The 13,511-nt window shown below is 35.3% G+C and overlaps 1 protein-coding gene across 3 annotated transcripts in view; it reads left to right on the plus strand.

Moving 5' to 3' along the window:
- The window catches only part of LOC125662010 (uncharacterized), a 37,153-nt gene continuing 23,642 nt past the window's right edge, over positions 1–13,511 (plus strand). Inside the window, exons 1-8 of one of the 3 annotated variants that reach the window (XM_048894175.2) lie at positions 1–288; positions 575–768; positions 3,443–3,939; positions 6,188–6,409; positions 7,303–7,475; positions 8,965–9,157; positions 11,984–12,025; positions 12,653–13,159. In XM_048894175.2, the coding sequence (XP_048750132.1) occupies positions 3,453–3,939; positions 6,188–6,409; positions 7,303–7,475; positions 8,965–9,157; positions 11,984–12,025; positions 12,653–13,159 (1,624 nt within the window). In that variant the 5' untranslated portion in view covers positions 1–288; positions 575–768; positions 3,443–3,452. The remainder of the gene's footprint in view (positions 289–574; positions 769–3,442; positions 3,940–6,187; positions 6,410–7,302; positions 7,476–8,964; positions 9,158–11,983; positions 12,026–12,652; positions 13,160–13,511) is intronic. The other 2 variants (XM_048894176.2, XM_048894174.2) reach the window with 2 other exon arrangements.

Consider the following 13,511-nt stretch of genomic DNA (forward strand, 5'->3'; position numbering starts at 1 on the left):
TAATCATTTTTTTGTGGTTGTTTGTTCGTATGTTCGGAAATGTGTGCGATTTTTGTTTAGTTTGTTGAGTTTTTTTTTACTTTTTAAAAAATATTCATAGTTTTGACCAATCATACCTAAAGCTTGTCTTAACTTCCTATGAAATATGCTAATGAGTTCGAGGCAGGGTTTTAGTTTCTATATCGCCAAGGTGCTGTGGTAAGGTCGCAAACATATGCGTTTTAAGTAGAAGATTGATGTTAAACAGAAACAAGGGCATAGAGGAACAAACAAACAAGTTTATGTAATGTAAGTTATTTGCAATCTTTCCTTTTTTATTTGAGTAACGCGCTTCTTTTATCGTGTTTGAAAACGAAACCAAGTGCAGGTATATATCTCGAAAGTAGACATAAAGCGGTTGAAAAATGGAGCATATTTGAACATTTTGTGCATCATTTCCTCGATATTTACTTTTCAAAGCTCCGTTTGTATGATTTTGAAACAAATTAGTGACGAATTGTTTTAGTTTTAGACTGTAAAATTGAATTTGTATATATCGAAAGTAAAACACAAGTCCTCTACTTTCTTTTCAAAGATGGCGCCCACGATTGTTGTCTCGCAGTTGGTTTGCAAATCCAGTGCGCGCAGGATAGCTATTTATTATGTAAAAACACAAAACAGAATAAGGAACTGCATAGGAGTGATGGAAATAAGTGAATTCTACATGTAGCTTACATTTCGATATTCGTGTGGAAGAGGCATGATCATGATAATGTATACTGAAAGTAGGTCAGTGCAGAACGAGGCTGTGGGGTTCTTGGGGGGTAAAACAAGATAAAAACTGTACACATGTCACATAAGAATAATTACTACCTAATATTGAGGCAGTTTTCCCTCCCAAAAATTCCCAAAATGGTTTAAAAATATCCTAACAGAACTGAGTAATTGAAGTTTTATTTAACTTTAGAAAAAGAATTTTAAGTATGACATTTTTATTGCATTAAAACATATTGATACACAGAATATTTTTTAATACAGAATGTTTTTGTCATTTATTCAAGCTCTATATATATATATATATTTATATACAGAGTTGGCGAAAGATGCCAGACTACCAGATATCTCTATTAAATTTTCAATTTGTCCAGTAAAACTTAGAATGTCATCAGACAAACTGTCTGATAGATATTAGCAGAAAAAATTATCATGCATGTCTGCGTTGTTTATAGACTTTTATGCAAACAAGAACTTAGTCTTAAGCTGGTAGAGATAACTTGCTTTTATACCATGAACTTGCTTTCCCAGAAATCTTAAACCCGCTTCGTGCATGTACACTTAATATTATGCAAGTCATTCTTCTTCAGATTGTGTGGCCTATCAAACGGTTGAAAAATCGCATTATTTATAAGAAAAGTGGTATCAACTGTCCAAGTGGACATAGTTTGCTAATGGGAGCTATTAGCAAACCATGTCCACTGGTCTGCTCTCATTAGGAGAAAAATACACACCAAACATCTCTGTTCCTCATAAAAAATGACACTGTCAGAATTAATGTTGCACTGTATTTCAAATATTTGTGATTTACTATTCATTTGCAAATATTCATTTTAAATTAGCTCTAGATAAGGCCCATTCAACTTAATTAATAAATTATCATCCAGGGTCACCAAAATCTATGGGGCGGATGGGATGATTTTAATTTTTCTTTTCTGAGAAAAATACTAATGACAAACGAGTTTTTGTCAACAGAAGTGCATCATTTAATGCCAGATGGATATCAATCAGTATGCTTATTTCACAGACGAATTCAAGGTTAAGCTATAATTTCAAACATAAAAACATACGAAACTTCCTCAAGATATGAAGAGCATTGATCCCTCCCTTTCATTTACGTCCATAAGAACATGAGAAATTAAGAATACCATATTATCTATTTTCTTCACGTGGCTTTTCACGTTGCTATATTGGAAATGTAAACAAGAGGTGTAAATACCGGAGTCAGGAATGAAAATTTTCCGGAAATCGCAAGTTTCGCAAAATAAAAAAATTTGGGGTGGGCGGGGATGATAATCTATCAATTAAGTTGAATTGACCTAAATTCAGAATTGAAAATTCCCAAATATCCAAAAATGTCAATAATTTTTCCCAAATCAACATGGCATAGAGCAACTTTCAAAATAAGTGAGAAAAACACATTCATTCTGTTCAACTTGATTTTCAACTTCATAGATCCCGTGGGGATCCGGGTTAGAATAGGTCCTCAGCACCCCTTGCTTGTTGTAGAAGGCGACTAAATGGGGTGGTCCTTTGGATGAGACTGCAAAAACCGAGGTCCCGTGTCACAGCAGGTGTGGCACGATAAAGATCCCTGCTCAAAGGCCATGAGCGCCTAGCATTGGTTGAAATTTGCAGCCCTTCACCGGCAGTGGTGACGTCTCCATATGAGTGAAAAATTCTCGAGAGGGACATTAAACAATATTCAATCAATCAGTCAATCAACTTCATAGAAGGCCTAACAACTTAACAAATACGTGTAGTGTCCTATTTGGTTGTATAGGAGGCGTGTCCCCATTCCAAGTAACATTTTACAAGGGAAACTTTTTTTTTCTAGTGTGGTTAGCAAATCAAATTGCATGTTATAAGTAAAATTGAATTGTATACTTATATAGGAGTATCTAGTCAAATTCTTTAGAAGTTTAGAATCTTTGCGATTGTCAAGAACCACAATGAGGGTAAATACAAGAATCCTGCTTTAGGGTTCATTTTTTTGTCCACACTATGAGCCCTAGCTTCAGGATGGGGGGGGGGGGGGGGGGGGGGGGGGGGGGTGTTCAATTTAGACTAGAGTGATATCATTATGTGGTGTTCATTCAGTTTGCTCACACTATGTTTTGCATGACCATATTAGGGACCTTAATTGTAATGTTTTACATGGGAAAATGCAACTGCTCAGATGAGAAATATGGTTCATGTGGAGCTCTCTCATAGGAAGACTTTCATTTCTTGCAAGGTTTAATGGTTATAGAAAATAATTTTTAAACAGTATCTGATTTCAATTTCAATATTTCTGAATCATCCTGACTTGGGGCCGATTGATTTGCTGAAAGAGAATGGTGGTAATTTAAATATTAAAACTTTATATACTGGGTACGTGCGACGTAGTTACTGTTTAATCAGGATTTGTGGCTAAAATTCTAATTAATTTTATACAAACCCATCTAAGTTAACAATGAATTTATATGACACTACTATCAAATTACTATCAAATTATACTGTTGCATGTAGTGTTCTTGATCATTTTCAAAAATTACAGAAACTCTCAGACTTCATAAGCAAGGTGACTGAAATAAATGTTGTTGTCTATGATTCTCTTGGTTTTATAATTTGTAGTTACTTGTGTGTAGTAAATAATATACTTTAAAGCTTAAATGTTATTAAATACAACATATTAAAATAATTATAGATGAAACAGAATGGAGGAGACAGAAGGAGAAGTAAGTGAAGAAACTATATATGTATACCAATATCCGGGGGAGAGTCATGCAGACACGGGGGGTGAGGAGAGAGTGGTCAGTCTGGACAGTAAGGATTCCCCGGTGGAGGAAGTCGTGACGGATACGCAATATGTGGAGGAGGTAGTGGAAATTGACAATGAAAATGTCGTCGTGGCTAATGTGATGGCAGCCACAGAGAAAGGCTCCATTAAACTAGTCTTGTCAGAGGAAGACAGCAACCAGGAGGAGCATGGCTACACGATGAACTATAGACCAATCCGACCGGTGGAACGGCAAAAAATGAGGCCCTGGCTCCTCGAGCATCTCGATAGTGGGAATATTCCGGGTCTCTCCTGGCAAAACCGAACACAGCGTATTTTTCGCATTTCCTGGAAGCATGCAGCACACAATTGTTTTAACAGAACCAGAGATTCAGACTTGTTTGAGAGATGGGCATATCACACAGGTATGACTGTCGATTGGATTTATAATTGTTTATTTAATATTACTTTCACATGGGTAGACAAATATTAAGGCCTGAAACTGTTCTGACTAAGACTATTTCATCCTTGATAAAAACTACTTGCATCAACCATATGAACAACGAAACATCAAACTAATTCGATATTGGTGAAAATGATGAGTTGGTAACAATGTCACAGATCAACATCATATGTACATTATCTCGAATATTACATCTGTCAATTAATTTGGCGCCAGTAGGGGACATGTATTGCTTATGCAATACTCTCAGAATGCCTGTTATTCTTCCTCTTCTTTCTCACACCTAAAATTTTTCGCAGCTGTTCTCCATAACCCGTAGATTAAAGTATTAGATAGTCAAGGATATGATAGGCCAATGTATTTAGTTATGCAGGTTTGGTACATTTTGTGGGAGTCAAATGGGGGTGGGGTCTATTAAACATGTCTATTAATCATTAAACACTCTATGGAGGAAAATTAATTCCAAAATTCAACAGATATAACTTGACAAATATGATAGATTCCTGGGGTCTTTGGAAATGAGAAGAGAATGACAGTGTCTACAATCTAGTATCAAGGTCAAGGGACTCCAGTGACCTTGACCTCTGACCATGAACATAAAAACTGGTATAACTTAAGAAATGGGATTGATAATGACATGAGATCTTCAGAAGTGATGAAAGGATGATAGGACCCACCAACTAATACATGTATCAAGGTCAAGTGACTCCACCCAGTTACCAATTGACCTTGAACATAAAACTGGTATTACATGTACTTCAGGACCAGGCCTGATGGAGATGAGGGATCTTCAGAAAGGATTATGGGAATTTGAACATAAAAACTGTTATAACTTTAGAAAGGGGATTGATAGAGAAATAGGATCTTCAGAAATGATAAGAGGATACAACCTAGTTCTAACTTCAAATGACTCCTTTGACCATCATTAAAACCCATATTAATTTAGAACCGGAACCAACAGAGACTTGATAAAAGGATGTTGTGACCTACAAACCAGTATCAAGGTCAAGTGACTCCAGTGACCTTGACCTCTTACTATTATAAAGATAAGAATGTAAATAAACATATTGTTCTTCAATGATTCACACCACGATGTTCAAGACCAGGTTGGGAGCACAATATGGGTTCGTAGATTTACTACTTTGGAAAATTTTAAAGAATGTTACAGCATTCTCATTTATAGCTGGCCATCGGCAATTTCTTGCCCCCCCCCCCCCCCCCCCCCCACTTTGTGCAAATTGCTGCTACTTCCTATTGCAAAGACGAAACAAAATTGTGCTATGTCATGAACTTACTTTAATGAAACACAGATGTCACAAATTAACATGTCACAGACATGATTTACATTCAGTGATTTTTCTACATTTTTTACAAGGGTCCTGTGGCTTTTGAATTGGGGAAAAATTGTCGACATTTCAGTCATATTGGGAAAAATCAATTTTATCGTAAATAAGTTTGAAATTCATATCAAACATTATATTATCTTTATTTTACACATCTAATTTTCTTTAATCTTCTAAAAGTTTTAACAATTCTATCCAAATCATTCCAATAACTCTTTGTTAAGTCTTGTGTATATAATTCACATCGAATGTTTATTTTTTCAAATACGTTTTCCTTTCATAATTTTATTATTGGGAAAAATGCAAGCTAAATTGGGGGGAAATTTGCAATTTTTAGGAGGGGAAAGGGCCGAAATTCGGACTTAAAATGAGCCTTAAAAAATCACTGACATTTGTTGGTTTTTTATTTGCGATCTTGATCCCGAACTGTAACGTGGTTTAAAGTAGGGATTCCCCCATTTCTTATATTAACCTATAGTGTAAGTTATGGAGAAAATAACGGATTATTTTGCAAAGAGACGTACACTTGGTAACTTCGAACTAGGTGTTCCATTCATTTCAAAGTTGTATTTATTCAGTTATAATTGTGATTACTGTTATAGAATTAATACAGATTGAGTTGAATATACTTACCACTAATTTAAAAAAAGGTTATGTTGCTATCTAGCAAGAGGAGGTTACAAATATAAGCCCCCGGATCACCTAATGGGCTCACACCTTTGGCACTTACAAAGTTGGCCTCCTACTTCTAAATTTATTGAGAACCTTGATGTTATCTATTACAGAAAGGGTACAGTTTATCTTATGAATACGCATTCATCCTTATGTAGATTAATTAACAGAAAACTTATAACTTCTTTGTTGTAGGTCGCCATCATGATGGGAACCACAAGCGATGGAAAGCAAATTTTCGTTGTGCTTTGAACAGCTTACCAGATGTCATAGAGCTTAGGGACCTGGGTGTAAGAAAGGGAGATAATGCATTTAAAGTGTATAAATTTATTGACCTCAGTGATGAGAAAGAGAGGGAGGAGAAGAAAAGGTTACAAATGTTAACTAGGAGCGGCAAGAAAACGGAGACCAAGAAAGGTAAGTAAAGGTCTGCTAAGATTCATTACAATAATGTCACTGTAAAACTCCAGTAAAACAGTTAAGATTATATGAATATTGCATGTAGTTGAGGGTAACATTGAAAATTTTCACTCCGAGAAAACCATTGTCAACCAAGGCTTACATGCAATATTTGTTTTATTATACTGAATGTTATATAAACAACAAAGCAGAAAGACTTACGCCTGTTGACTTTTGATCGATCACTGTCATGCAATATTTCGTATATCGCTGTGGGTATTCGTGTTTATTACAAACACTCAATTGACATCGTCTAACAATCTACGGTGAACTGTACACACATAAATTTGACGCATGTGATAATTTTTTTTAATGTCGCCCATTGTCAAGTACTGTTACCCGTTGCTATATACTATCACCCTGGAGCGCATGCTTTCTGTTCTCAGAGGGTAACACTAAGTTTTTTCAAATGCTTCTCGACTAATCAGATTCGAGTATTTTACATGAAAGTATAATAATACAAAGTGTTGATTCATTACAATAATGTCACTGTAAAACTCGAGTAAAGTTCTGTTAAGATTTATATTCATATATTATCTTTGAAAATATCACATATTGATCCTGTGTATTCTAGTGACTGCATCACTTTAACCTGATTTAACATGACAGTTGTATCATGTACAGCTTGATTTAACATGACAGTTGTATTATGTACAGCTTGATTTAAATGACAGTTGTACCATGTACAGCTTGATTTAACATGACAGTTGTATCATGTACAGCTTGATTTAACATGACAGTTGTACCATGTACAGCTTGATTTAACATGACAGTTGTACCATGTACAGCTTGATTTAACATGACAGTTGTATGTACAGCTTGATTTAACATGACAGTTGTATCATGTACAGGGAGTTCGACACCCAGTACACCAGCAGGAAATAAACAGTTCAAGACGGAGACTAACTCTCCTGCAGCAGTGAGCATTACTACAGAGGGAGGCATGTTACAAACATTACTCCATGCCATAGAGCTTAAAAACCAAGAGGCAGCTACTGACAGGAACGATGACAAAAAGCCTAAGGTAAGATACTCAGTCAAGAGGCAGCTACTGACAGGAACGATGACAAAAAGCCTAAGGTAAGACACTCAGTCAAGAGGCAGCTACTGACAGGAACGATGACAAAAAGCCTAAGGTAAGACACTCAGTCAAGAGGCAGCTACTGACAGGAACGATGACAAAAAGCCTAAGGTAATACACTCAGTCAAGAGGCAGCTACTGACAGGAACGATGACAAAAAGCCTAAGGTAAGACACTCAGTCAAGAGGCAGCTACTGACAGGAACGATGACAAAAAGCCTAAGGTAAGACACTCAGTCACAACAAGTCCAGAAATAGAAGCAAAGCAACTATCAGAAGTAGATATGGCGAATTTCCAGCTATTTCTATAGTGCTGTTGTGAGGTCAATAGGGCATGAGCATTGTTGTGAGGTCAATAGGGCATGAGCATTGTTGCAGGTGTAAGTTATGGTTTGGAAAGTATTGATACAGACCATTCATTATGAAGATACCGTATATAAAATCAACACATTGTCCATCCAACTTTAAACACTGCGTTTTCAGATTGTTTACTGTTAATCATCTGCCATGTTGGTTTTGTGTATTTGCTATTTTCAGCAAGCCTATAGTAAAATTGATTGAAAGTATTGATATAGTTTGTTATGTTTCATTTGTTTTAAATAATTTGTATGTAACATAGTATTCATGTGAAATATCCAAAATAATAAGTCTGAGATCTAGCTTGTTTCCAAAAATGTGTGTTTTGTATTAGAGTTATCTTTTTTTCCTCTCATTTTAGTCTTAAACCATTTAAATAGTCTTATACAAAATTTTTTATGCCCCTGAGATCGATGATCGGGGGGCATATTGTTTTTGTCCTGTCTGTAATTCTGTCATTCTGCCTGAAACTTAAACTTTGTTAATAACTTTTGAACAGTGAGTTCTAGAGCTGTGATATTTCACATAAATATTCCTTGTGACAAGACATTTCGTGGGTACCAACATTTTTGACCCTGTGACGTTTGAGTTTGACCTACTTTTTGAAAACTTTATCTTTGCTAATAATTTTTGAACAGTAAGTGTTAGAGCTTTGATATTTCACATGAGTATTCCTTTTGACAAGACCTTTCCTTGGGTACCAAAATTGTTGACCTTGGAGTTTGACCTACTTTTAAAAAAATTTACATTGGTCATAACTGCTAAATGGTAAATATTATCGCTTTCATATTGCACATGAGCATTTCTTGTGACAAGATATTTGTCCTTGTGACCCAGGCCATCTTTAGAATTTGCCATTATCGGGGGCATTTGTGTTTCTCAAACACATCTTGTTTCATCTTCAGATGCAATTTTTTAAAACATAGGCCTTAGATTGGTTGATTTGGTATATTGGTTGAGGCTAGCGACTTAGTGAAAAAAGTATTGACCATATTACCAAAAATTACACTATCATATTCCAATGTTGATGTGGAAACAATAAACATAGCATAATGATTTGGATGTTAATTGAATAGGAAAAGATTCAGTTTACTGTGAAGAGAAGCTTAGATCAAGAAAACCAACCTAGACCAAAGCGTGTTCGTGGAGAAGCAAGCAAAAATCAGGAAAGTGAAGACACAGAAAGCAGTGAAGAAGAAGAGGATTCAGAAACGACATCCCAAGCCAGCAGTACTTCACTCACCCCAGGCACCACGCCAAACACATCGGGTAAGGACTCGATAATCACAAGTGTTATACACGCTGATATCGGGTAAGGACTCGATTAGGGCTGTGCTGTGCACCGCGATTCATACCATTTGATTCGATACACCGATTACAAATTCCGGATTTTGGTTCGGTTCGGTTTAGATTTTACATACACTGAAAACAACAATTATGGCATCTGAGTGATGTGCAGAAGATGTGGATTTTTATGCAACAGAGATTTTAATCACTACTGTGTTGAGAGTTAGCATTTCCATCACTCAGATACCAGCAGAATATGGTCCGCAAGATCATTGCAATGATCTTTTTAATGACATATAGCATTTCTATCAGTGCTGGAGTGAAATCAACATCGTAGATAATGACACAGATTAAATGTTTTGACAGTTAATATGAGAGAGAAGTAAATCAATAAAGGAGAGATCAACTGATGGAATTGTTGAATTTTTACATATAAATGAAAACAATATATATTTTCGATTGATGATAGCTTTGTTTGATAATCAAAAATTATGCAGCACATTAATATAATGAATTTAATAGACTGTCAACATTTTCTTTTTTCTATCAAAGTTATAATATGCAGTTACAAGTAGATATGTTTACAAATTACAAAATATAGTTACACAAAACCTGGAATAAAATTAAATTATGTATGCTACTCATTAAAATTGTTAATTTTTGTGCTGTCACTAGATAAATTGGACCTAACATGAACTGAATAAAAAAAACCCACCGAATTGTGCTGTTCTGAATCGAAACCGAACCGAATCGAGCTAACCCAGAATCGTCCCAGCCCTAAACTCGATAATCATATAAGTGTTATACACCACTGGTACTAAACTGATGATAGTAACGATCGTTACTATGATCCCAAGATGGCGGAAGGAAATTCCGGAAAGACTACGTTTACTTATTATATCTATTTGTATTGTTTATTTGCGAATGATATGTAGGTAAGAAATATCATACACTAGCAACAATTACGATAAGGTGTTATTTTATCTTTTATACGGCTCATATGAACAGAAAATTTGTTATTGAAAAAACAGCGAGGATGATAGTAACGGAATGAATGATGATAGTAGCGTAATAACTTTCGTTACTATCATCCTCGCTGTTTTTTCAACAAGGAATTTTCTGTTCATATGAGCCGTATAAAAGATAAAATAACACCTGATCGTAATTGTTGCTAGTGTATGATATTTCTTACCTACATATCATTCGCAAATAAACAATATAAATTAATATAATAAGTAAACATGGTTTTTCCGGAATTTCCTTCTGCCACCTTGGGATGATAGTAACGATCGTTACTATCATCAGTTTAATACCAGTGATGCACACTGACATCGGGTAAGGACTATATAATAATATAAAGCCAAATAAAATAATATATATAGTTCCGGTTACACTCCATTAAAAATTAAGGTAGGGATTTTATTTTATTTTTTTTATTTTTTTTTTTTTAATGATAGATTTTAGATGGAAACACAATTTTCTTTTACTTTCACTTCTTTGCATGTACCATTTATATATAGTGTGATATATACCTATCAAAATTGGTAGGGATTATAGTTTTAACAATTCTTATATAATATATTTCAAATAGAAAAATAAATACAGAAAAAAAATCAGTGCATTTGCCAAAATCATGTTTTTGAACATGAAAGTAGGAAATGATATTTAAACCAGAGTACTGTTTTCAAGTGCTTCCGAGTTTTTTTAAAGATCTATCCAACTTTTTCAAAATAAAGGAGGGTGATCGCTCAGTATATTCAAACAACCTGAAATTTGCACTATTGTGTATGTAAGTACTCTTTAGTTCTAAGTCACTCTCTGTCTAATGTTAGATGGCCTGTAGTAAGTGTTTACAGCTTAGCATTTTAGCGGTATCTATATATTGGCTATGAATGAACTTACAGTCAAGCTTCACCAGAAGGAAAATGGGTCAAAAACCTATATGTATAGTGGTATATATTATACACCACTTCTCATAAAAGAATGTCTTGAGAAAAGTGTACATCATATTCGGCAAAATACGGTAACTGGTTTTGGAAATAGTAAAAAAAAGTTTATAGGGTTGGGGGGTAAAAACTAGGGACGATCGGGTAACCCAAACCACACATATTTTTTTATTTGGCCTAAGTGTTATGCACGCTGACATCGAGCAAGGACTCGATAATGATATAAATTTTATACACTCTGACATTGGGTGATGACTCGATAATCATATATAAGTGTTATACACGCTGATATCGGGTAAGAACTCAATAATCAAGTAAGTGTTTTACAGATCTTGTAATACTATGATAAAGGCTCTATCTGCCCACCAAAATCAACAGCCATGCTTTTATTTCAAAATAAATGTGTTTTATGCAAGAATTCTGTGGTTTCTCTTCTAGAAAACATTCAGTGTAAGCTTGGACAAACTTCATATTTACACCAGATACTTCTTTACAACACAGATATGAAATAGTTTTTATGCCAATGAGATCGAAGATGGTCTGAGGAATGTGCATTTTTGAGCTCACTGGGTCCAAAGTTCTCAAAACATTTATACCTATTGGGGAGCCTGAAAATTTCCTAAATTTTCTCATATCAGTTAAGCAATTTATAGGACCCGATGCATAAATTATATGGCAGACTATCCTCCATTTTCTTTGACTAACTAAAAGTCAAGGGCACAAAGAGAATAATTATAATTTTAAGGTTATTTAATGCAATGATTTCTCCCAAACACATTTGAACTTTACATTATAGCTGCAGTATTTTTAGAACTACAAGTACTTCGCTATTTCTATTTTGACAAGTTAAATCTATTTTCAGGGCGAAATGTGATCAGCATGTTGAAACTACCATCAACCATAGGTAAGACAATTGTTTTTTGCTCACCAGAGTAAAAAACTCAAGTAAGCCTCTCTGATCTAAATTTTTCAGTAGCCTGTTTGTGTGCAGTGTTTGAAACTTTCAGTATAGACCAAGACTCCTTCAGAAAAACTTGAGTGTAGATATTGAGTTCTTGATGGCATCTGATGAGTTGCCGGTTTCCTACGTGTTACAGGGATGCGAGAAGTGAAGATACATATAGATCAAGGCCGTATACAGTCATAGTGACTGTAATGATGTTATGGAAGCACATGATGGGTAGTTTTTTTTCTGGTCCACACTGGCTACAGAGAATGTTGAATATTGAGTTTTTCTAAATCAAAATCATGTATAATGTGCAGTAATAATGTGGACACATTAAAAAGATGACATTTCAGCTTCCAGTCTCATACTTGTTAGTACAGAGATTATGGGTTTCAAAAAGATGCTTATTGATTTCTAGGTCAAAGGTCAAGGCCATTGTAATAAGTGATATGAGTTGATGATTGAAAAGGGTACATATTCAGTAATATGGTGTTGCAAGGGAAGGATCTGCAAGATGTAAGAAAATTCTGGTTATGTAGCTTATGAAATACTGTTAATGATGTTTGATTTATTTCATTATTGTAGATGTAAAACAACTGCTAGCATTAGCTGGAAATAGACAGACTGATCCTGAGGGGAAGGATCCGAGTTCTGACAAAGTGACCATTACCAGTGTTACATTAGACTCTATCCTACAGGACAGACTGACCCAAAACACTGACAGTTCCAATGTCAAGATCACCATACCTTACACTGTGTTCGAGGCCCTCAAAGCCAGAAACAAGGCTTCCAAAGACAGAGGTAGTCCTGAGGGTACCCCCAGTAATGCAGAACTGACTCAATCTGTAGATGTCAAAAAGGATTCTTTAGGGACCACTGCAAAACAACAACTAGTATTAGGAAACCTAGCCAGCAATAAGGACTCCCCTTATCCCAACATCAGAAGTCGTCTTGTGTCACGACTGAACATGAGTGGTGCCCAGTTAGTAGGTCAAGGTCATATTCGTCCCTCTCTGGCTGCCACAGGAAATAAAGCGACCTTTGAGAAAGTGACAGTGCAAGCTATCCCACAACTACAGCCTGTCAGTGTGGGTAAGTTACATCAGTTCTAGTCATTATAAGTGTGGGTAAGTTATGTAAGTCCTGGTCATTATAAGTGTGGGTAAGTTATGTAAGTCCTGGTCATTATAAGTGTGGGTAAATTATGTAAGTCCTGGTCATTATAAGTGTGGGTAAGTTATGTAAGTCCTAGTCATTATAAGTGTGGGTAAGTTATGTAAGTCCTGGTCATTATAAGTTTGGATAAGTTAAACCAGTATAGGTCATTATAATTCTTGTGTTGTTATATTGAAGATGCTCATATTGAAGGTTGTAAATTTACAAACATAAGATGAAGTCATTTGGTGATAAATTCTTTATTGTGTATGAGACCTATATACCAGTT

Source organism: Ostrea edulis, chromosome 8, assembly GCF_947568905.1.
Source record: "Ostrea edulis chromosome 8, xbOstEdul1.1, whole genome shotgun sequence".
NCBI classification, from domain to species: domain Eukaryota; kingdom Metazoa; phylum Mollusca; class Bivalvia; order Ostreida; family Ostreidae; genus Ostrea; species Ostrea edulis.